Source organism: Musca autumnalis, unplaced genomic scaffold (assembly GCF_047663935.1).
Source record: "Musca autumnalis isolate F117 unplaced genomic scaffold, ASM4766393v1 scaffold_5, whole genome shotgun sequence".
Taxonomy (NCBI): domain Eukaryota; kingdom Metazoa; phylum Arthropoda; class Insecta; order Diptera; family Muscidae; genus Musca; species Musca autumnalis.
The window spans coordinates 71,155,588-71,182,219 of NW_027412088.1; the positions used below are offsets into that span (position 1 = coordinate 71,155,588).

General features: G+C 31.3%; 1 protein-coding gene across 29 annotated transcripts in view; it reads right to left on the reverse strand.

The window, feature by feature from the left end:
* LOC141387190 (uncharacterized) overlaps positions 1 to 26,632 on the reverse strand; it is a 225,527-nt gene that overhangs the window by 132,619 nt on the left and 66,276 nt on the right. Inside the window, exons 3-4 of one of the 29 annotated variants that reach the window (XM_073956457.1) lie at positions 1,941 to 2,337; positions 1,378 to 1,868 (exon numbers count right to left, since the gene is read on the reverse strand). The exons of 24 other annotated variants lie outside the window; for them this stretch is intronic. In XM_073956457.1, the coding sequence (XP_073812558.1) occupies positions 1,458 to 1,868; positions 1,941 to 2,337 (808 nt within the window). In that variant the 3' untranslated portion in view covers positions 1,378 to 1,457. Of the gene's footprint in view, positions 1 to 1,377; positions 1,869 to 1,940; positions 2,338 to 5,486; positions 7,872 to 7,945; positions 8,322 to 11,952; positions 12,242 to 12,302; positions 12,700 to 17,172; positions 17,555 to 17,622; positions 18,005 to 21,129; positions 21,623 to 21,696; positions 22,067 to 26,632 lie in introns of those variants that run through there. 4 more of the 29 variants (XM_073956458.1, XM_073956470.1, XM_073956473.1 and 1 more) reach the window with 4 other exon arrangements.

Below are 26,632 nucleotides of genomic sequence, written 5' to 3' on the forward strand. Positions count from 1 at the left end.
ATCGATGGTGCTTTTAGGATATTGGATTTAATGATAAATCCCAGCACTCAAACAAAATTCAGCTTCGAGGGAATTTTTTCTATTTCGACTGGATTATACAGCAGACTTAATTCTCATTCCACTCAAAAAGTATTTAGACTTTCAAAATATGAAACCAAAAACCATTAAATTTTAGGCAACGCAAGGCTTCAAATCATGAATGAACATTTCATCATATTAATGTAATATTTCATAGCATCAATGAAAAATAATCATTATTGCAACAAAGCAGTTTTCTTTCCCCGTAAGACTCCTGAACGCTGTAAGACTCAAAATTTCGAGAAAATTATACATTTTGAAAAAAATAGCGATAATGTTTTTTAAAACGTATTTTTTTAAATATTTGAGTTAAAAAAAAAACTCCGAAAAAATACTGATTAAATTAACATAATAATTGCTTAAAAAATATATAAAAAAGTCAACACCGGGCGACAAAAAGCATTGGTCGCTGATCGCAACCACCAACACCCTACCTCTTAAAGGTATTTAATTCGTGACATAGTGACTTAAGGTAAGGTCACATTAGGCAAATAATTGTTCCAGCGGCAATAAAATAGATACCGCAAAATGAACTCTTTTGCTAATTCAAACATGATCGCCTCAGTAACTTTCAATCGTTACGAAGTAGATACTTTTAAGTGGTAAAAAATACACTAAAAGAAAAAACTTCACAATATAAATTAGACTTTACGTTACATGAAAAAAATTGTTCATTGATTAAAGATAAACAATTTCCTTATTGCAATGAAACATCTTTATTAATGCAATCAAATTTCTTGATTACTGCAATGAAACATATTCATTACTGCAATGAAACTTCTTCATTATTGCTATGAAACGGTTACATTCATTCTATGAAACCGTTGTATTACATTAACCCAATCCCTGCGAAGGTTTTGTGTAAAAATGCATATTTTTTCACTCTATCCTGCTTTAAGGACAAGAATTGGAACCCGAATGACCGAATTATAGAAGGCAAATAGACAGCTGTAATGCTTTACTGTTAGAAAATACTAATATTAATGTAAATATGTTCAATATGTGGATTTTTTCTTCCAAAAAGTAAAATAACACAAGTGGTTCCATATGGTACCACCGCAGTGATTGGGTTAATATCATTTCATTGCATTACTGAAATTGTTTCATTACATTAATGAAACATTTCATTATATTAATGCAACATGTGCAGAGTAACGAGTTGTTCATGTTTTTTATCTCATTCCTTAAAAATACGACATCATCGATGGCGATTTCATCTCCTGGTGATGACTTTTTTTGTATATTTTCGCAATAGAAGAAAATGCTTGCTGATATGTTTCTATTATTCCCTTTCAAAAATCTCTTCTTATAAATGTTTATTTGCGATTACAATTGCCTGGCATGATTGCTTAATAATTTAAGTTTTCAATATTTCCAAACTAGGCTTGAAAATTATAATCATCATTGGCACCATCCGGTAGTACGAATTCCATTAAACCATCATCATCCAATGGTTCAGTTTTCACTTTTACACCAACACCACCATCATCATTATAATCCAGCTTTAGTTCGCTTTCTTTTAAAACATTAGGTTCGTATCTTCGTTTGACATCCTCATCATCTATTACTTCATTTTTCACATTTACATCATCGCCACCACCACCATTGTCCTCATCCATCTGTTGTTCGAGTTCTTTTAAAGCATCAGGGACTGTCCGTCTAATCATCCTGGAATATTCCAGTGGATGGAAACTTTTACGATGATTAAATAAAGCAGAATAATGTCTAAAAGAGCTTTCACAATATTCACACTTGAATATTTTAATTCCAGTATGAGATGTCATATGCTCCTGGAAAACAAAAAAAAAAAACTCAAGCGTTTCAAAAATAAATCCATGAAACAGAAATCCTTTCCGACTTACTTTCAAATTCATACTCGTTTTGTATGCTTTTTCACACAATGTACATTTGTATTTTCTTTCGCAATTATCCACGGATGATAGTTTATGCTTGAGTCGTTTATGCTGATACAGAGCCGATGGTGAAGTTGAACAATGACCACAGATATCACAGCGATGTTCTTTATCGGCTGCAAGATGCATATTGAAAACATGTTCGTTCATACTGGCACGTGTTGCCAACCATTTGCCACAATATTTACACTGTGCCGGTTTTTTCGGATTATGAACCTTACGTTTGTGAACATTAAGGGCGATTAACTTTGGTAAGGATTTGCCACAAATGTCACAGACGAAATCTTGGAGAGTAGAAGAATGTTCGTTGTTTTGATGTTCAGTTAATGAATTTTCACATGAGAATCTGAAATTGTAATGATATTGGAAATCGGAATTCAATTTCAGCATATGTATGTATGTATACCTATTGTGCAATTTACGAAAGCATGGAGTGTTTGGACGAAACGATTCCTTCTACAGCTACCTGTGTCGTGGATAATTTAAGGACATTTTGAAGCCTCGTTTAACAATGAGAATGGAGCATTATATTAATTATATAAAAAATGTCTCCAAGTACCCAAAATAGTGGATTATCGAGAATTATTTGCAGAACTTTTGAAGCTTAACAGACCATGGATTATTAAAGAATATTTTGCTCCCTCCTTTTTTAATCCTTCTTCCACTACCAAAGTCGAGGATTATTTAAAGAACCTTTGAAGCCTCCTTCAATTACCCAAATCGAGAAAGCCTCGTTCACCTACCTAAACCGAGGACTATTTAAGGAATATTTGAAGCCTGTTTCATCTACCCAAATCGAGCATTTTTGAAGAACTTTTGAAGCCTCCTTCAACTACTCAAAACGAGGATTATTTAAAGTACTTTTGAAACCGCCTTCAACTACCGAAAACAAGAGTTATTTGAAGAATTTGTGAGCCCTCCTTCAACTACCCAAACCAAGGATTATTAAAGGAATATTTGAAGCCTGTTTCATCTACCCAAATCGAGGATTATTTGTAGAACTTTTGAAGCATCCTTCAACTTGGAGGCTCCTTCAACTACCGAAATAGAGGATTATTTGAAGAAATTTTGAAACCTACTTCAACTACCCAAACCGAGTATTATTTAAGGAATATTTGAAGCCTGTTTCATCCATCCAAATGGAGGATTATTTGAAAGAACTTTCATACAGTTACCAAGATCACGGATTATATAAGGAATATTTGGATCTTTTGAATTCTCCTTCAACTACTGAAATCAAGGTTTATTTAAAGAACTTTTGAACCTCCTCCTTCAACAACCCAAATCGATGAATATTTAAAGAATTTTTGAAACCTCATTCGGCTACCACAATCGGGGATTATTAAAGTAGTATTTGGAGCCTCCTTCAACTACCAAACCCGAGGATTATTTAAAGAAATTTGGAATCCTCCTTCAACTACCAAACCCGAGGATTATTTGAAGAAATTTGGAATCCTCCTTCAACTACCCAATTCGAGGATTATTTAAAGAACATTTGAAGTCTCCTTCCACTACCTTTACCGATGATTATTTGAAGAAATTTCGAAGCCTCCTTCAGCTACGCAAATCAAGGATTTTTTGAACAACTTTTGAAACCTCCTTTAACTACCGAAAACAAGGGTTATTTGAAGAATTTTTGAACCCTACTTCAACCACCCAAATCAATAATTATTTGAAGATATTTTGAAGCCGCCTTCATCTACCTAAACCCAGGATTATTTAAGGAATATTTGAAGCCTGTTTCATCTACCCAAATCGAGGATTATTTCAAAAACTTTAGAAGCCTCTTTCTACTACCTATACCGAGGATTATTTGAAAAAATTTCGAAGCCTCCTTCCACTACCCAAGACGTGGATTATTTAAAGAACTTTTGAAGTCTCCTTCCACTACCCAAGTCGTGGATTATTTAAAGAACTTTGGAATCCTCCTTCCATTAAACAAGTCGTGGATTATTTGAAGAACTTTGGAAGCCTCCTTCTTATTTAAAGAACTTTTAAATCCTGCTTCCATTACCCAAGTCGTGGATTATTTAAAGAACTTTGGAAGCCTCCTTCCACTACCCAAGTCGTGGATTATTTAAAGAACTTTTGAAGCCTCCTTGTACTACCCAAGACGTGGATTATTTAAAGAACTTTTGAAGCCTCCTTCCACTACCCAAGTCGTGGATTATTTAAAGAACTTTTGAAGCCACCTTCCACTACCCAAGTCGTGGGTTATTTAAAGAACTTTTGAAGCCTCCTCCCACTACCCAAGTCGTGGATTATTTAAAGAACTTTTGAATCCTCCTTCCATTACCCAAGTCGTGGATTATTTAAAGAACTTTTGAAGCTTCCTTCCACTACCCAAGTCGTGGGTTATTTAAAGAACTTTTGAAGCCTCCTCCCACTACCCAAGTCGTGGATTATTTAAAGAACTTTTGAATCCTCCTTCCATTACCCAAGTCGTGGATTATTTAAAGAACTTTTGAAGCCTCCTTCCACTACCTAAGTCGTGGATTATTTAAAGAACTTTTGAAGCCTCTTTCCACTACTCAAGTTGTTGATTATTTAAAGAACTTCGGAAGCCTCCTTGTGCTACCCTAGTCGTGGATTATTAAAAGAACTTCTGAAGCCTCCTTGTGCTACCTTAGTCGTGGATTATTAAAAGAACTTCTGAAGCCTCCTTGTGCTACCCTAGTCGTGGATTATTAAAATAACTTCTAAAGCCTCCTTTCATTACCCAAGTCGAGGATTATTTAAAGAACTTTTGAAGCCTCCTTCCACTACCCAAGTCGTGTATTATTTAAAAAACTTTTGAAGCCTCCTTCCACTACCCAAGTCGTGGATTATTTAAAGAACTTTTGAAGCCTCCTTCCACTACCCAAGTCGTGGATTATTTAAAGAACTTTTGAAGCCTCCTTCCACTACCCAAGTCGTGGATTATTTAAAGAACTTCTGAAGCCTTCTTCCACTAAATAGTCGTGGATTATTTAAAGAACTTTTGAAGCCTCCTTCCTACACCCAAGTTGCTGATTACTTAAAGAACTTTTGAAGCCTCCTTGTACTATCCAAGTCGTGGATTATTTAAAGAACTTTTGAATCCTCCTTCCATTACCCAAGTCGTTGATTATTTAAAGAACTTCTGAAACCTCCTTGTACTACCCAAGTCGTTGATTATTTAAAGAACTTTGGAAGCCTTCTTGTACTAACCAAGTCGTGGATTATTTAAAGAACTATTGAAGCCTCCTTCCACTACCCAAGTTGTGGAACTTTTAAAGCCTCCTTCAACTCTTAGAGTCGAAGATTATTTAAAGAACTTTTGAAGCCTCCTTCAACTCTTTAAGTAGATGATCATTTAAAGAACTTTTGAAGCCTCCTTCCACTATTCAAGTCGTAGATTATTTAAAGCCCAAGTCCTAGATTATTTGAAGGACTTTTGAAGCCTCCTTCAACTACCCAAATCGACGATTATTTAAGGTGGTCGATTATTTAAAGAATTACATCAATAAAAATTGGTTTTTTTAGTTAGAAAACTTAATCATTTTTATTATTAAATAACAGTACATAGAAAATATTTCTACATATGTCCTTAGACATACATAGGTACTTTTCTACGTAGCTCAAAGCAAAATGTTGTTACATATCGTCACCATAAATGCCGGAAGACGTAACCGACAAGAAAATTGAAATTCCTTTTTTGGTGGAATCTGATACATTAAGCTAAAATACATGCTCTGGCAAAATTTCAAAGTTCTGCGTTTAAAAATAGCGGTCCTATTCACGAAATGCCAAAGGACGTAACAGCATACTGTAATTTTCATAAAACACAAAAGGCGTAATCCACATTATTTGAAAATTAAACAGCAGTACAAACAATTTAGTCTTTGATTTTTGCAGCAAATATAATGTCAGAGGGAGGGTATATTGAGCTGATTACGGAAATGTATAATTTCCTTTGGGGCGGATCCGGTTATCCGGTTATTTGATCCGAAAGTCCGGATTAAAAAACAAAGTGGGTGTCGTTTGGAAGCTTATAGAAATACCTATCACATGGCGTGGTTATTTTAACCGGTTCGACTCTTATGCGGCTCATTTCCCTATATGTTTAGTTTGACTCTCAGATGACGAAACCTCATGACTGGTGATTCCGTTTTAAAAATTATAAAGACCATTCTTGTTGCTAATTTTTACATCTACAACTTTTACTTTAGGCAGTTTTTGTAACTCGAATAACTTTTTGCACCAAAATTCAGATTTGTGGGATTTTTGGATATTTCCCCTTATACGCAGGTCATAGGCAAAACCCAGGTTTGGTAAAATGTCGAAAGTTTTAATAAAAAAAGTGATTGAAGTGTCTAATTGAAGATGATGTCTGAAGACCGACCTATACCATGATTTAGATAAACCTCCCAAGAACAACAAAAAAGTAAGTGGTTATTTTGAAGACAAATGGCAACTAAAACTGATGCACGTGACAAGTCTTATGAGACGTTGACCCGAAAACGTGTATATGCTCAAATTTTTCATCGGTCTAAAATAAAGATGTTTTTTAAAGACAACTTCGATTATAGTGTAAGTTTGCCGAAAAATTTTCTTATCAACCCGTGGTATAACATATATAATGGTTTGAGATTGGATAAACTCAACTGATTTTAATGAGGTCCAGAGAAAAACGCAACTTTTCTGTATTGTTTACTTATGCAAATAGACAGGAGATCCAATAAACTGCAATCATTAGCGTTTGATCCGGAGATTTTGGGGCAATGGGTCCTCCTTAGATATACGCACAGAGGCTAAAAGTTTCAAAAAAGAAACTTCAGCACCTGCTAGACTTAAAACACTTAATTCCAAGTGATTGTCATTACATTTATGGCAACATTCTTTATGAGAATTAAAAGTTACATTTAAATTGTTACACATCACTTAATTTATATTAACTATATTTTGTCGATAAATTGACTTAAATACCACAAAAAATATATTATTCTGGATCTGATGTTTTAAATATCGTCTAATACACTTGATATTATAAGTAATTGCAGTGCTGGTTGGAATAGACGGTTCACCTAATTGTGATCCACTGAAATATCACCGTTAAGATTAGGAATTGAACCCAACACCGTCAGATTGCTAGTTTAAAGTTCGCTTAGCCGCGTAGGCCAATAAACTAGTTCTAATTTAATTATAATTGTTCATTTATACTACTTTTTTCAAATGTATACTCAATAAATTGTGGGTTACGTCGTTTGGCATTTCAGAAAAATACAATACCAAAAGACGTAACCCACACAGCTTCTAACATTCTGGAAAAAAATTAAATTTTTTTCCAAAAATATATTTCTTCTCTGTCTTAAAACACGATACTAAAAATTTTCGATATTTTATAACACCGTTTTCATTTTATAATGTTTTTTGCTTCTCCTGTAAAGTTTTATTTTTGTGGGTTACGTCTTCCGGCATTTATGGTGACGATATATAACTAAGTTTCAAAGCTAAAAATTATGTGTTATCTATTGTTTCAATTTCATATGAAATTTGAAAATTATTATCATCATCATCATCTGTTGCCACATATTCTATTATGAAATCATCAGCAGCATCAGCTGTTACTTCTAAATCATCATCATCTTCACCACCATCAGCTTTTATTTCATTAACATGTAAATCCTCATCATCAGATGTTAGCTGTTTTACTTTTAAATCATCTTCATCATGATCATCATCATTAGCCATTAATTGGTGTTCTTTTACAGCTGTGGGTTGTGTCCGTTTAACTTTCTTAGCATATTCCAGCGGATGGAAACGCTTGCGATGTGTAAAATAACTAGAATAATGTTTAAACGTGGTTTCACAATGATCACACTTGTATAAACCAATTCCAGTGTGAGTTGCCATATGCTCCTGGAAAGTTAAAGAAGAACAACATTTTAAAAAGAAATTCCCCCAAGAAGGAAGTACTTCCTCCTTCGACTTACTTTCAATATCATATTCGTTTTAAATGCCTTCTCACACATTGTACATTTGTGTGTTCTTTGGGTATTATGCTTGAAACGTTTATGCTGATAGAGGCCCGATGGTGAAGATGCACACATGCCACAAATATCACAGCGATGTTCCTTATCGGCTGCTGTATGCATATTAAAGACATGTTCGTGCATACTTGCACGTGTTGCCAACCATTTGCCACAATAACTGCACTGGGCAGGTTTTTTCGGTTTATGAACTTTACGTTTATGAGTATAGAGTGCTTTTAACTTGGGCAAGGCCTTGCCACATATTTCACAGACGAACTTTTTGTTCGGAGAAGAGTGGTCTTTTTGATGTTCACTCAAAAGTTTTTCGCAAGGGAATCTGAAATTGTAATGGAAATACAGTGGAATTTGTGGAAGATAGTCCTTAATGAAAGCATGGAGTGTTTGATGGAAACGATGTCTTTGGGGGGAGAAGGGATAAACACCAAAGACGGGCTCTTACCGTTTGAATTCCAATTTAAAGATTAATTAAAAAATAAATTTTGAATCTTTCTTCAACTTTAAAAATAACTTTTGAAACTTCCTTTAATCTAACCAAGTGGTTGATTACTTACAGAACTTTTGAAGTCTCTTTGAACTACCCATGTAGAGGATAATTTAAAGAACTTGTGAAAACTCTTTCCACTACCCAAGTGGAGGAGTATTTAAAGAACTTTTGAAGCATCCTTCCACTACCCAGATCGTGGATTATTTAAAGAACTTTTGAAGCCTCCTTCATCTACCCAAATCGAGGATTATTTAAAGAATATTTGAAGCCTCCTCCTTCATCTACTACAATCAAGGAGTATTTAAAGAACTTTCGAAGTCTCCTTCAACTACCCAAACCGAGAATTAATTTAAGGAATATTTGAAGCCTCCTTTAACTACCCAAATCGAGGATTATTTAATGAAATTTTGAAGCCTCCTTCATCTACCCAAATCGAAGATGATTTGAAGATACTTTGAACCCTCCTTCAACTATCCAAATTGAGGATTGTTTGAAGAACTTTTGAGGTCTCCTTCATCTGCCCAACTACTACTCAAATTCAGAATTTTTTAAAGAATATTCGAAGCCTCCTTCAACAACACAAAACGGGGATATTTAATGAGCTTTTGAAGCCTTCTTTATCTACCCAAATCGACGATTATTTAAAGAACTTTTGAAGCCTCCTTCCAATACCAAAATAAAGGATTATTTGAAAAACTTTTGAAACCTCCGTCATCTACCCAAATCGAGGAATATTCAACTATCAAAATCGAGGATTATGTAATGAGCTTTTAAAGCCACCTTCAACTACCCAAATCAAGGATTATTTGAAGAACTTTTGAAGCATTCTTCAACGACCCTAATCAAGGATTATTACAAAGAGCTTTTGAAGCCTCCTACCCCAAATAGAATTTTTTTTGAAGAACTCTTGAATTCTTCTTCTACTTCCAAAATCGAGGATTACTTTTAAAGCCTGTTTCAACTACCCAAATCGAGGATTATATGAAGATCCTTCGAATCCTCCTTCAACTACCCAACTTGAGGACTATTTGAAGAAGTTTTGAAAACTCCTTCATCTAACCAAATCGCGGATTATTTGAAGATCGTTTGAACCCTTCTTTAACTACCTAAATCGAGTATTATTTAAAGAACTTTTGAAGCATCCTTCACCTACTAAAATCGAGGATTATTTAAAGAACCTTTGAACCCTCCTTCCACTACGCAAATCGAGGATTATTTAAAGAACTTTTGAAGCCTCATTCAACAACCCAAATTGAAGATTTTTAAGGAATATTTAAAGCCGTCTTCAACTACTAAAACCGAAGACTATTTACGGAATATCTGAAGCCTCCTTCGACAACCCAAAATCGAGGATTATTTGAAGCCGACAACCCAAAATCGAGAATTATTTGAAGCCTCCTTCGACAACCCAAAATCGAGGATTATTTGAAGCCTCCTTTAACTAAAAAAATCGAGGAGAATTTGAAGAACGTTTGAAGCCCGAACCGAGGATTATTTGAAGAATCAATGATTATTTACGGAATATTTGTAGCCTCTTTTAACTACCCAAATTAAGGATCATACAAAGAACTTCTGAAACCACCTTCATCGACCTAAATCGAGGATTATTTAAGCAACGTTTGAAGCCTCGTTCGTATACCTGATTAGTGGATTATTTAAAGATCTTTTGAACTCTCCTTCAACTATCCAAATCTAGAATTATTTAAAGAACTTTTAAAGCCTCCTTCATCTACCCTAATGGAGGATTGTTAAAGGAATATTTGAAGCCTCCTTCATCTACCCAAATCGAAGATTTGAAGAAATTTTAAAGCCTCCCTTATCTACCCAAACCGAAAATTATTTGAGGAATATATGAAACCTCCTTCAACTACTGAAATTGAGTATTTGTAGAACTTTTTAAAGCCTCCTTTAACTACCCAAATCAAGGATTGTTAAAGGAATATTTGAAGCCTCCTTCATCTACCCAAATCGAAGATTTGAAGAAATTTTAAAGCCTCCCTTATCTACCCAAACCGAAAATTATTTGAGGAATATATGAAACCTCCTTCAACTACTGAAATTGAGTATTTGTAGAACTTTTTAAAGCCTCCTTTAACTACCCAAATCAAGGATTGTTAAAGGAATATTTGAAGCCTCCTTCATCTACCCAAATCGAAGATTTGAAGAAATTTTAAAGCCTCCCTTATCTACCCAAACCGAAAATTATTTGAGGAATATATGAAACCTCCTTCAACTACTGAAATTGAGTATTTGTAGAACTTTTTAAAGCCTCCTTTAACTACCCAAATCAAGGAATGTTTAAGTAATAATTGAAGCCTCCTTCAACTGCCAAAACCGAGGATTATTTAAGGAATATTTTCAGCCTCCTTCAACTACAAAAACCGAATATTACTAAAGCAATAATTGAAGCCTCATTCAACAACGCAAATCAAGAATTATTTGAAGAACTTTTGAAGCCTTCTTCAACTACCAAAACCGAGGATTATTTTAAGAACTTTTGAAGCTTTCTTCATCTACCCGAATCGAGGATTATTTAAAGAACTTTTAAAGCTTCCTTCAAATATCCAAATCGAGAAACATTTAAAGGATATTTGAAGCCCTCTTGATCTACGCAAATCGAGGATTATTTAAAGAACTTTTGAAGCCACCTACAACTACCAAAATCGGGGATTATCTAAAGAACTTTTTAATCCTCATTCAAATATCTAAGTCGTGGATTATTTATGGAACTTCTCAACCTCCTTCCAAGTCGAGGATTATTTAAAGAAATGTTGAAGCCTCCTTCCACTAGCCAAGTCGAGGATTATTTAAAGAAATGTTGAAGCCTCCTTCCACTACCCAAGTCTTGAATTATTTAAAAAAAATTTTGCTACCCAGATTGTGAATTGTTTAAAGAATTATTTAAAGAACTTTTGAAGCTTCCTTCAACCAAAAAAATCTAGGATTATTAATAAACTTTTGAAGCTTCCTTGATCTCCCCAAATCGAGGATTATTTAAATACATTTAAAAGTCTCTTTTATTTACCCAAATCGAGGGTTATTAAGGGTATATTTGAAGCATCCTTCGTCTACCCAAATAAAGGATGTTTTGAAGATCTTCTGAAGCCTTCTTCAACTACCCAAATCGAGGATTAATTGAAGATCTTTTGAGCCCTCCTTTAAAAAAACAAATCGAGGATTATTTAAGGAATATTTGAAGCCCCCTTCATATACCAAAACAGAGGATTATTTAAGAAATATTGGGAGCCTCGTCCAATTAGCCAAACCGATGATTATTTAGAAAACTTTTGAAGCCTCCTTCATCTACCCAAATCGAGGGTTATTTGAAGAATTTTTTAACCCTCCTTCAACTACTCAAATCGAGGATTGTTGGAAGCCTCATTCAACTACTCAAATCTAGTTTTAAACAACTTTTGAATACTCCTTTTCGCATTCTGGATAAACTTTTTTTAATTCCAAAATTAATAATTAAACAATATAAAACTTTTATTTAAACATTTTTTTGAAAAATATCTTCTTTATAAATCTGCACTTAATTCAAGATCTTCCATATTATTATTATCAACGATTTCTATTTCATATTTAACTACAGTTTGGGGTTGTGATTGTGAACGTCCTCTTTTCTTGCTGGCAGCAAATTGCAGGGGATGCATGCGCTTTAGATGGGTGCAATAATTTGCCTGAAATTTAAAACTTTTATCACAACATGGACACTTGTATAAATCAATTCCAGTATGAGTTGCCATATGTTCCTGTTAACAAAATAAAAAAAATGAAAAATACATCCTCCCTTCGTTACAAAAAACCGCTTACATTCAATTGTTTTCGGGTTTTAAATGCCTTCTCACACACCGTACATTTGTGCTTCTTTTCGGGATCATGTCTGAAACGATGGTGTTGATATAATGCCGAAGGTGATGATGCAAAAGTGCCGCAAATATCACAGCGATATTCTTTACCGGCGGCAGTGTGCACATTATAGACATGCTCATACATGCTGGCACGTGTTGCCAACCATTTGCCACAATGCTCACATTGTGCCGGTTGTTTCGGTTTATGAACTTTACGTTTGTGGGCATAGAGTGCTTTTAACTTAGACAAGACCTTGCCACACAGTTCACAGACGACAAACTTTTTGGTAGGGGGAGAAGAAGAAGAAGACGAAGAATGTTCTTTTTGATGTTCAGTCAATAATTGTTCACAGGAGAATCTGAAATTGCAATGAAAAACATTTGGGATTCAATTTCAGAAGATCGATTAAGAGTAACTGAGCAACAATTTATGAAAGCATGGAGCGTTTGATGGAAACGATGTTTTTATTTGTTTGTGGGGATAAATTAGACATTTTGTGCAAAGGACATTATTTAAGCTAGCCGCTCTAACAGAAAACAATCCCAAGTGACATACACAATTGACTCCTTATAAGACACTGTGGCGTTCTTGGAGCTAATGCAAGCAAATAAGATCATGTAGTGAGAATGGATGAAAGTGTTCAAAGCTTTGAAACTGCTGACGACAGTTGCCGATGAATAATAATTTTCGATGGAAAGTCACCTCGAAACTTAAGTATAAGTTTGAGTAGAGCGGAAAACCGAAACGTTTAGAAGCCTATCTCAGGTCTACGGAAAAATGAACAGAGCCACTTAAGCAATATAATTGAAACATAACTTTGCGGCCACCTTCAACTACTTTAAAGAACTTTCGAATGCTCCTTTATTTACCCAAATCGTGGCATATTTAAAGAAATTTCGAAGCTACCTTCAACTATTCAAATCGAGGATTATTTAAAGAAATTTTTGCAGACTCATTTATCTACCCAAGTCTTGCCTATGTTAGAAAACTTTTGAACTACCGAAAATTATTAAGCCATAATTTCAAACCGTTTATTTGAAGAAAATTTGAAGCTAAAGTCAAATACCCAAGTTGAGGGTTTTTAAAGAACTTTTGAAGCCCCCTTCAGCTACCAAGTCGTGGAGTGTTTAAAGAACTTTTGATGTTTTCTTTAAACATATCCTTCAAATACCCAAATCGAGGATTAGTTGGAGAACTTTTGAAACCTCCTTCAACTACCTAAACGGAGGATTATTTAAAGAGCTTCTGAAGCCTCCTTTAACTACCCAAACCGAGGATTATTTAAATAACTTGTGAAGCCTCCTTTAACTATCTAAATCGAGGATTTTTTGAGAAATTTTTAAATTTTTTAGTTGAAGTAGGCTTCAACTACCTAAGCCGAGGATTCGTCTACAAAAATCAAGGATTATTTGAAGATCTTTTGGACCGTCCATCAACTACCCAAATCGAGGATTATTTAAAGATATTTTGAACCCTCCTTCAAGTTCCTAAATCGAGGACTATTTGAGGTTATTTTGAACCCTCTTTCAAATAGGCAAATCGAGGATTATATAAGGAATATTTAAAGGCTCCTTCGTCTACACAAATCGAGGATTTTTTGAAAATCTTTTGAACACTCCTTCAATTTCCAAAATCGAGGATTACTAGATCTTTTGAACCCTCCTTCAAAAACCCAAATCGCGGAATATTTAAAGAACTTTTGAAGGCTCCTTCAACTCCCAAAATCGAGGATTATCTGAAGATCTTTTGGACCCTCCTTCAGCTACCAAAATCGAGTATTATTTGAAGATCTTTTTTACCCTCCTTCAACCACACAAATCGAGGATTATATGAAGCCTCCTTCATCTCTTTTGGAAGGCTTTAACTACTCAAACCAAGAATTATTTAAAAACCCTTAAAGCACCCTTCATCTACCCAAATCGAGGATTTTTTGAAGAACTTTTGAAGGAGGCTTCCTACATCTAGGGTTGTTTGAAGATTGTTTGAATCCTCCTTCAACCACACAAATCGAGGATTCATGGATTACTCGAAGACCTTTTGAACCCTCCTTCATTTACCCATGTCGAGGATTATTTGAAGATTTTTTGAACCCTCCTTCAAATAACCAAATCGAGGATTATTTAAGGAATATTTGAAGAACCTTTTAACCCTCGTTCAACTATTCAAATCAAGGATTATTTAAGAATATTTGAAACCTCCTTTGTCTACCAAAATCGAGGATTACTTGAAGATCTTTTGAACCTTCCTTTAACTTCCGAAAACCCGGACTATTTAATGAATATTTGAAGATCCTTTGAACCCTTCTTCCACTACCCAAATCAAGGATTATTTAAGGAATATTTGAAACCTACTTTGTCTACAAAAATCGAGGATTATATGAAGATCTTTTGAAACCTCCTTCAACTACTTAAATGGAGGATTATTTAAAGAGCTTTTGAAGCATCGTTCAACTACCAAAATCGAGGATTATTTGAAGATATTTTGAACCCTCCTTCAAGTACCTACATCGAGGACTATTTGAGGGTATTTTTTAAGTACCAAAATCAAGGACTATTTGAGGATATTTTTAACCCTCCTTCAAATACCCAAATCGAGGATTATTTAAGGAATATTTGAAGCCTCCTTCATCTATCCACATCAAGGATTTTTTGAAGATCTTTTGAACACTCTTTCAAATACCAAAATCGAGGATTATTTAAATAACTTTTGAAACCTCCTTCATCTACCCAATTCGAGGATTATTTAAGGAATATCGAAGCCTCCTTCAACTACCAAAATCGAAGAGTAGTTTATGATTTTCTGAAGCCTCCTTCACCTAACCAAATCGAAAATGATTTGAAGATCCTTTGAACCCTCCTTCAACTACTCAAATCGTGGATTGCGTGAAGGTCATTTGAACATTCATCCAAATACCCAAATCGAGGATTATTTAAAGAGATTTTGAAGCCTCCTTCGACTACTCAAACCGAGGGTTATTTGAAGATTTTTTAAACCCTCCTTCAACCACACAAATCGGGGGTTATATGAAGAACTTTTGAAGCCTCCTTCATCTACCCAAATCGAGGATTATTTGAAGAACTTTTGAAACCTCCTTCAACTACCCAAATAGAGGATTATTTGAAATTCTTTTGAACCCTCCTTCAAGTACCCAAAAAAGGGATTATTTAAGGAATATTTGAAGCCTCCTTCAAATTCCAAAATGAAGGATTATTGAAGCCTCCTTTGTCTACCACCTTTGAGGATTATTTGAAGATCTTTTGGACATTCATTCAACTATCAAAATCGAGGTATTTGAAGAACTTTGGAACCCTCATTCAAATACCCAAATTGAAGATTATTTGAGGAACTTCAACCTCTAACTACCTAAATCGAGGGTTTATTGAAGATTGTTTCAACCACACAAATCGATTTGAAGACTCCTTCGTTTACCAAAATCGAGGATTATTTGAATATCTTTTGAGCCCTCCTTCAACTACCAAAATCGAAGATTACTTGAAGATCTTTTGAATCCTTCTTCAAATACCCAAATAGAGGATTATTTAAGGAATATTAGAAATAGAAAAATAAAGGGTTATTTAAGGAATATTTGAAGATTTTTTGAACCCTCCTCCAAGTACTGAAATCGATGATTTTTTAAGATCTTTTGAACCCTTCTTAAAGTACAGAAATCGAGGGTTACTCGAAGATCTTTTGAACCATCCTTAAAGTACCCAAAACGGGGATTATTTGAATATTTTTCGAACCCTCCTTCAAGTACCCAAATCGAGGACTATTTGAAGCCTCATGTACCCAAATCGGGAATTATTTGAAGACTGTTTGAACTCTCCTTCAACCACACAAATCGAGGATTCGTCTACCCAAACCAAAGATTATTGAAGCCTCCTTTGTCTACCAAAATCGAGGATTATTTGAACATATTTTGAACCCTCTTCCAACTATCAAAATCGAAGATTACTTGAAGATCAGTTGAACCTCCTTCAAATACCCAAAGAGAGGATTATTTGAAGATCTTTTGAACCCTTTTTCAACTACCCAAATAGAGGATTATTTAAGGAATATTTGAAGGCCCTTTCGTCTACCAAAATCGAAGATTACTTAAAGATCTTTTGAACCTATTTGAACCCTCCTACATATTCCAAAATCAAGGATTATTGAAGCCTCCTGCTTCTACCACACTCAAGGATTATTTGAAGATCTTTTGAACCCTTCTTCAAGTATCCAAATCGAGGATTATTTGAAGATCTTTTGAACCCTCCTTCAAGTACCCAAATTTGAAGCCTTCTTTAACTAAAGAACGTTAGGAGCCTCCTTCAGCTTCCCAGTTCGAGACTTATATAAAATAAATATTTCATCTACCAAAGCTTGTGGCTTGTTTAAAGGTTTTTGATATCTCCTTTAACTAGCTCCTTTAACTTTAACTAACTCCTTCAAAACTTCAAATCGAATCGATTATTTAAATAACTTATGAAATATCCTTCCACTATCCAAGCCATGGAGTATTTTAAGAACTTTCGAAGCCAAACAAATACAGTTGAACCTCGATTATCCGTGAATCGATTATCCGGGAACCTCCATTATCCGTGATAGAAAATAAATGTTGGACTTTTTTCCATTTCTTCTATTTTTCGTTATAAACTTCATTACCCATTATCCGGGAAAATCGATTATCCGTAATGCCTCCGGTCCCGACCATCACGGATAATCGAGGTCCGACTGTAGTAACACTGCACAAATTTGACAAGTATGAACGCAATAATTTGTCTACAAGAAGACATACTGCATTTATGAACACAAGACTGTAAGTCAGGCATTGTATTAAAAAATTGGAAACTTTTTATATAATTCATTTTAGTTTTTTATTAAATAAGTCTACAAAAAATATATGCAAATTACATTTCAATAGCCAAGCAAATTGCATTCTGAGAAAAATAAATTTCAATATTTCCTCCGCCCTCAACCTTACTTTAAACAACTTGTTATCAATAATCTGTTGTTAAAGCCAAATCCATATCATAATCTTCGATATCATGAATGACTTCTATGTCATATTTCACTATAACAGCTTGGGGTTGTGAACGGTTTCTTTTCTTGTTGGCAAATTCTTCGGGGTGTATACGCTTTAAATGGTTGGTATAATTCGATTGAAATTTAAAGCTTTTATCACAACATGGGCACTTGTATAAATCAATTCCAGTATGAGTTGCCATGTGTTCCTGCAAACAAAACAGACCAAAAATGGTGTAAAATAATTTCTTCCCATCTTCCAAAAAAATCTTCTTACAATTAATTGTTTCCGCGTTTTAAATGCCTTCTCACATGCCGTACATTTGTGTTTCTTTTCGGGATCGTGTTTGAAACGATTGTGTTGATATAATGCCGACGGTGATGATGCCACAAAGCCACAAACATCACAACGATGTTCAACATCGGCAGCGGTATGCATATTGAAGCGATGCCACCGCATATTATCACGCGTTACAAACCATTTATCGCAAATGTTACACTGTGCCGGTTTTTTCGGTTTGTGCACCTTGAATTTGTGCATCGTAAGAGCTTTTCGTTTGGGCAAACATTTGCCACATATTTCACACATGAATTGTTTGATGGGAAGCTGTTGTTGATGTTCTTTTTGATGTTCGGTAAATAGTGTGTCACATGAGAATCTGAAATTAAAGCACAGTTGGGGGGGATTTCAAACTTGAGAATACTCATTCATAATTGGAGAGAGATGGATAGCAACCCAGCAAAAAAAAACTCATTACAAATCGACCTGCAAACACATTATTTTAACAATGATATGTCAGCAGAAATCAGTACTAATTTCTCGGCCACTAAAATTCGACGAATAACTAGTTGTATAATTAAATTATTTACTTTTAGTGGCCAAGAGAAAACTACGGATTACTGATGACAAGTCCTTATTAAAATAATATGTTAGTTGGTCGATTTTTAATAAGCTTTTATAATTTTTTGCTGTGAAGGAACCAAATAGTTTCAGTACCCATTGGTTCGGAATATAGTATGAAAGCATGGAGTGTTCAATGAAAGCGATTTTTAGAATAAACATTGAGAGTTTCAAGTGTGAAGAGATCTTCAAAAATTGCTTGCAATTATCCTGACACGTAAAAAAGGAAACAGTCGAAACTATGGCATATAATTTTTCACAGGATCTACTCTCGATTTATCCCTGAAAGGGATGCACCTATAAAAGCACTATTTTACATAAAAATACTGTCGATAACACCTTTTTACATAAAAATATCAATAACTACATTATTGCAGGAAATGTTTTGGATAAGAACTTTTTATAGTTGGCGATAACAATTTTTTTAAATCAAAAAGTTGTCGATAACAACTTTTTTACATAAAAATTTTGTCGATAACAACTTTTTACATAAAAGTATTGTCGATAAAAATTTTTTTACATAAATATATTGTCGATAACATATTTTTTACATAAAAAAGTTGTCTTTTTACAAAAAAAAAAAGTTGCCGATAACAAATTTTTACCTCAAAAAGTTGTCGATAACAACTTTTTTCAGATCAAAAGTTGTCGATAACAACTTTTTTACATAAAAATGCTGCTGATAACAACTTTTTTAAATCAAAAAGTTGTCGATAACAACCTTTTTTACATAAAATCACTGTCGATAACAACCTTTTTTACATAAAAACACTGTCGATAACAACATTATTGTAGAAAAAATTGTCGATAAGAACTTCTTATATCAACAAGTTGCGATAGCAAAAAAAAATAGTTGGCGAAAACAATTTTTTTACATAAAAATTTTGTCGATAACAACTTTTACATAAAAGTATTGTCGATAACAACTTTTTTACATAAAAATATTGCCGAAAACATATTTTTTACATAAAAAAGTTGTATTTTTACAAAAAAAGTGGCCAATAACAACTTTTCTACCTCAAAAAGTTGTCGATAACAGCTTTTTTTCAGATCAAAAAGTTGTCGATAACAACTTTTTTACATAAATATGTTGCTGATAACAACTTTTTTACATAAAAATGTTGTCGATAACAACTTGTTTACATAAAAATATTGTCGATAACAACATCTTTACATAAAAAATTGTCTTTTCAATTATAAAAGTTGACTACAAAAAATTTTTTACATTAAAACGTTGGCGATAACAATTTTTTTAAATAAATGTTGTCTATAACAACGTTTTACATAAAAAAGTTGTCGATAACAACTTTTTTACATCAAGAAGTTGGCGATTACAACTTTTTTACGTAAAATGTTGTCGATAACAACTTTTTTACATAAAAAAGTTGTCGATAACAACTTTTTTACATAAAAAAGTTGTTGATAACAACTTTTTTACATAAAAAAGTTGTTGATAACAACTTTTTTACATAAAAAAGTTTGTCGATAACAACTTTTTTGTATGGGAAAGTTGTCGATAACAACTTTTTTGTATGGGAAAGTTGTCGATAACAACTTTTTTGCATGAAAAACTGTCGATAACAAATTTTTAACATAAAGAAGTTGGCGATAACAACTTTTTTACATAAAAAAGTTGGCGATAACAACTTTTTTACATAAAAAAGTTGGCGATAACAACTTTTTTACATAAAAAAGTTGGCGATAACAACTTTTTTACATAAAAAAGTTGGCGATAACAACTTTTTTACATAAAAAAGTTGGCGATTACAACTTTTTTACATAAAAAAGTTGGCGATAACAACTTTTTTACATAAAAAAGTTTGTCGATAACAACTTTTTTTACATAAAAATGTTTTGTCGCTATCAACTTTTAGATAAAAATGTCGTCGATAACAACTTTTTTTACTTAAAAAATTCATCAATACGAAATTTTTAAAAAAAAAATCGATAACAACTTTTTTGTATGGGAAAGTTGTCGATAACAACTTTTTTGCATGAAAAAACTGTCGATAACAAATTTTTAACATAAAAAAGTTGGCGATAACAACTTTTTTACATAAAAAAGTTGGCGATAACAACTTTTTTACATAAAAAAGTTGGCGATAACAACTTTTTTACATAAAAAAGTTGGCGATAACAACTTTTTTACATAAAAAAGTTGGCGATAACAACTTTTTTACATAAAAAAGTTTGTCGATAACAACTTTTTTACATAAAAATGTTTTGTCGCTATCAACTTTTTAGATAAAAATGTCGTCGATAACAACTTTTTTTACATAAAAAATTCATCAATACCAAATTTTTAGATAAAAAAATCGATAACAACTTTTTTACAAAAATAGGTGTCGATAACAACTTTTTCCCATAAAGTTGTCGATAACAAATTTTTGACATAAAAAGGTTGTCCATAAAAACTGAAATAAAAAAGTTGTCGATAACAACTTTTTTTCATAAAAAGTTGTCGATAACAACTTTTTTTCCTAAAAAAGTTTTCGATAGCTACAAGTATTTCAATTAGAACTTTTTTGCATAAAAAAGTTGTCGATAACAACTTGTTTACATAAAAAATTGTCGATAACAAACTGCTTACATAAAAGATGTGTCGATAACAAATTGCTTACATAAAAGATTTGTCGATAACAACTGTTTTACATAAAAAGTAATCGATAACAAATTTTAAAAATAGAAAATTTGCCGAAAACGAAATTTTTACATAAAAAAATTGTCGATAACAGAAGTTGTTATCGATAACTTTTTTGTGTAGAAATGCTGTTATCGGCAACTTTTCTATGTTTAAAAATTTTTAATAAAAAAATGTTGATAACAACTTTTGAAATAGTTGATCATCCCCCTCAACAGCTTTAAGAAAAAGAGTGGTGTGTATTTCGGAGAAAATGTATAATTTTATTAAATACAATTCTAAAATAATTCCGCAATTTCAATATTGAAATTCTTAATATGATCGTGCATGCAAAAGTGATTGTTAATTTCAAAACTGCCTTGGTTAGAAATATAATTTTTATTTTTAACAAAAAAACCCCCAAGATTTGGTTTAAAAATATTAATTTTTTTAGACAAGATTTGAAGTCTGTTCATTCCCCATAGCAGAGGTCGGAGGAGGAGGTTGCAGTGACGTCGTATCATAATTTAGATTAGTGGGCGCGTTGATATCTGTATTGGTCGATGAAGCTACTTGTTGTTGTTGTTGCTCATATTTTGGTATAGCTGTAGGTTTTGGTCGTCTTATCATATTGGCATTATATTCAACCGGATGATGACGCCTATAGTGTGTCGAACGATTCGATTTAGATTTAAACGTGGCATCACAATAGGCACACTTATATAAATCAATACCGGTATGGGTGGCCAGATGCTCCTGTAAGAAGCCAAATTGTTAGGTAAAATATTGGGAAGCATTTTTTTTCTGGGGAATGAATTGCAGAGACTTACTTTCAAAAGTGTGGGCGTTTTAAATGCCTTCTCACACATCGTACATTTGTGTCGCTTTTCGGGATTATGTTTGAAACGTTTGTGCTGTCTTGTGGCCGAACGTGTCGATGATACAAAACCACAAATATCACAGCGATGTTCACTATCAGCCGTGGTATGCATATTAAGGACATGCCGTAACATGAGGGAACGTGTAACGTACCATTTACCGCAATAGGTGCACTGGGCAGGTACTTTTGGATCGTGGACCTTGCGCACATGTCGTTTGAGTACGGCAAGGGTGGGTGTAACTTTGCCACATGTTTCACAAATGTACTCTTTGGCCGGATGATCTTTTTGATGTTTAGCTAATAATTTTTCACATGAGAATCTGAAATTGTAATGAAACACAACAAAGGAGGGCAATTCAATTTCAGAATACTCACAATAGAAATAGGAGAGAGAGATCATGAAGAAGACTAAAAACACAAAAATTGGTATTTGATATTTTGTTTTGATATAATTGTATGGATGGAGTGTTTGATGAAAACGATTAATTTGTTGAAAAAAAAATCCGAATCACATTTCAGTTTGGGCCACACCTTACACACAGAATTTTATTAACTTCAAATTGTATTTATTTATTTTTTGAGCTTACTTATCTTCCCAATATATAGGAATGTTGTTTATAATAATATTTTTATATAGAAATGTTTTCTATAACATTTTTAATATTTAGAAAAGTTGTCGATAACAATACTTTATAAATCGATTAATTGTCGATTACTTTTAATTTAGAGCCTGACCCTAGTCACCCAAGATTTTTTATTTTTATTATTAGAAAAAAATATTAAATCAACTATTTATTATTTAAAAAATCCACGACTTTTTTATTTAAAAAAATCCATAATTTTTTATTAAAAAAAAAATCCACGATTTTTTATTTAAAAAAATCTAAGATTTTTTATTAAATAATCCACGATTTTTTATTAAATAATCCACGATTTTTTATTTTAAAAAAATCCACGATTTTTTATTTAAAAAATTCAAGATTTTTTATTTAAAAAATTCAAGAGTTTTTATTTAATTTTTTATAAAAAATACAAGATTTTTTATTTAAAAAATTCAAGAGTTTTTATTTAATTTTTTTATAAAAAATACAAGATTTTTTATTTAAAAATCCACGATTTTTTTTTTAAAAATCCACGATTTTTTTTTATAGTAAAAATCCACGATTTTCTATTTTAAAAAAATCCACGATTTTTATTGTCATCAAATCCACGATTTTTTATTTTTAACAAATCCACGATTTTTTATTTTTCAAAATCCACGATCTTTTATTTTTTAAAAAATCCACGATCTTTTATTTTTAAAAAGTCCACGATCTTTTATTTTTAAAAAATCCACGATCTTTTATTTTTAAAAAATCCACAATTTTTTTATTTTTAAAAAATCCACGATTTTTTATTTTTAAAAATCCACGATTTTTTATTTTTAAAAATCCACGATCTTTTATTTTTAAAAATCCACGATTTTTTATTTTTAAAAATCCACGATCTTTTATTTTTTAAAAAATCCACGATTTTTTTATTTTTAAAAAATCCACAATTTTTTATTTTTAAAAAATCCACGATCTTTTTATTTTTAAAAATCCCAGATTTTTTATTTTTAAAAAATCCACGATTTTTTATTTTAATAAATCCACGATTTTTTAATTTTAAAAACCCACGATTTTTTATTTTTAAAAAATTCACGATTTTTTATTTAAAAAAAATCCAAGATTTTTTTATTTTAAAAAAATTCACGTTTTTTTATTTTAAAAAAATCCACGATTTTTTAATTAAAATTCAAGATTTTTTATTTTTAAAAAATCCACGATTTTATATTTTTAAAAAATCCACGATTTAATATTTTTAAAAAATCCACGATTTTATATTTTTAAAAAATCCACGATTTAATATTTTTAAAAAATCCACGATTTTTTATTTAAAAAAATAATCCACCATTTTTTATTTTAAAAAAATCCACGATTTTTTATTTTAAAAAATCCACGATTTTTTAATTAAAATTCAAGATTTCTTTATTTTTAAAAAATCCACGATTTTTTAATTAAAATTCAAGATTTTTTATTTTTAAAAAATCCACGATTTTATATTTTTAAAAAATCCACGATTTTATATTTTTAAAAAATCCACGATTTTATATTTTTAAAAAATCCACGATTTTTTATTTTTAAAAAATCCACGATTTTTTATTTTTAAAAAATCCACGATTTTTTATTTTTAAAAAATCCACGATTTTTTATTTTTAAAAAAATCAAAGGTTTTTTATTTTTAAAAATCCACGATTTTTTATTTTTAAAAAATCCACGATTTTTTATTTTAAAAAATCCACGATTTTTTATTTTAAAAAATCCACGATTTTTTATTTTTAAAAAATCCACGATTTTTTATTTTTAAAAAATCCACGATATTTTATTTTTAAAAAATGCACGATTTTTTATTTTTAAAAAATCCACGATTATTTATTTTTAAAAAATGCACGATTTTTTATTTTTAAAAAATCCACGATTTTTTATTTTTAAAAAATCCATGATTTTTTATTTTTAAAAAATCCACGATTTTTTATTTTTAAAAAAATCCACAATTTTTTATTTTTAAAAATGCACGATTTTTTATTTTTAAAAAAATCCACGATTTTTTATTTTTAAAAAATCCACGATTTTTTATTTTTAAAAAATCTACGATTTTTTATTATTAAAAATTCCACGATTTTTTATTTTTAAAAAATCCACGATTTTTTATTTTAAAAAATCCACGATTTTTTATTTAAAAAATCCACGATTTTTTATTTTTAAAAAATCCACGATTTTTTATTTGTAAAAAATCCACGATTTTTTATTTGTAAAAAATCCACAATTTTTTATTTTTAAAAAATCAACAATTTTTTATTTTTAAAAAATCCACGATTTTTTATTTTTAAAAAATTCACGATTTTTTATTAAAAAAAATCCACGAGTTTTTATTTTAAAAAATCCACGATTTTTTATATTATAAAAAAATCCACAATTTTTTATTTTTAAAAATTCCACGATTTTTTATTTTTAAAAAATCCACGATTTTTTATTTTAAAAAATCCACGATTTTTTATTTAAAAAACCCTCACGTTTTTTATTTTAAAAAATCCACGATTTTTTATTTAAAAAACCCTCACGTTTTTTATTTTAAAAAATCCACGATTTTTTATTTAAAAAACCCTCACGTTTTTTATTTTAAAAATCCACGATTTTTTATTTTAAAAAATCCACGATTTTTTATTTTAAAAAATCCACGATTTTTTATTTTAAAAAATTCACGATTTTTTATTTTAAAAAATCCACGATTTTTTATTTTAAAAAATCCACGATTTTTTATTTTAAAAATCCACGATTTTTTATATTTAAAAAGTCCACGATTTTTGATTTTTAAAAAATCCACGATTTTTTATTTTTAAAAAATCCACGATTTTTTATTTTTAAAAAATCCACGATTTTTTATTTTTAAAAAATCCACGATTTTTTATTTTTAAAAAATCCATGATTTTTTATTTTTAAAAAATCCACGATTTTTTATTTTTAAAAAGTCCACGATTTTTTATTTTTAAAAAATCCACGATTTTTTATTTTTAAAAAGTACTTGATTTTTTATTTTTAAAAAAATCCACGATTTTTTATATTTAAAAATCCACGATCTTTTATTTTTTAAAAAATCCAGGATTTTTTACCTTTAAAAAATCCACGATTTTTTATTTCTAAAAATTCACGATTTTATATTTTTAAAAAATCCACGATTTTATATTTTTAAAAAATCCACGGTTTTTTTATTTTTAAAAAATCCACGATTTTTTATTTAAAAAAATCCAAGGTTTCTTAAAAAACAATCCACGATTTTTTATTAAAAAAACACGATTTTTTTATTTTAAAAAATCCATGTTTTTTTAATCCACGATATTTTTTTTAAAAATCAACGATTTTTTATTTTAAAAAAAATCCACGATTTTTTATTTTAAAAAAATCCACGATTTTTTATTTTAAAAAAATCCACGATTTTTTATTTTAAAAAATCCACGATTTTTTATTTTAAAAAATCCACGATTTTTTATTTTAAAAAAATCCACGATTTTTTATATTAAAAAATATCCAAGGTTTCTTTAAAAATAATCCTCGATTTTTTATTTTTAAAAAATTAGAATTTTTTATTTTTGAAAATCCACGATTTTCTTGATCGACCTATCGCGTTATGCGATATGTGGACAACAAGGTTGCTTCATCTGTACCCCAAGTGCTCTCGGCTAGGGACTTGATGACTTTGATCTCAGCTTGTCGAAGATATCTGTGGCATGCACGTACGACGTGAATATGCTGTCGAATGTGACCCCTAGAATCTTAGGGTAGTTCGTGGTAGGAATTATGCTACGTGATGAGTTTTGCCGTACACACCCTATTGAACCCAGAGTCAGAAAACTAACACCGAAAGTCAACAGATTAGTCCGCTGAGCACAAGCGGAAAAAGTGGTTAGAACATCAGAAGTGCCGCGATATTGGAACCGGTAGTAGTAAATTGTGGATACCGGTTAAGGCGTTATTGAAAAAAAAAGATGATGGAACATCAGTCATGCTTAACAGCGTGGTTGTGACAAATCCGAAAAGGTGGTCGTTTTTTTTTTTTGCTGACATTTTATAGAGAACCTCGAAGTATTCATTGATTATTTTTCATTGATGCTATGAAATATTTCTTTAATGTAATGAAATTTTTCATTCAGGGTATGAAACCTAACGTTACGAAAAATTTAATGATTTTTAGTTTCATTGTGAAAATGAAAATAAATTCATTGAGGTAATGAAACTTAAGAAAAATATGTGAATGAAAAAGTTTTATTGAGTATCTCAGAATATTACAAATAATGAATATGTACATTA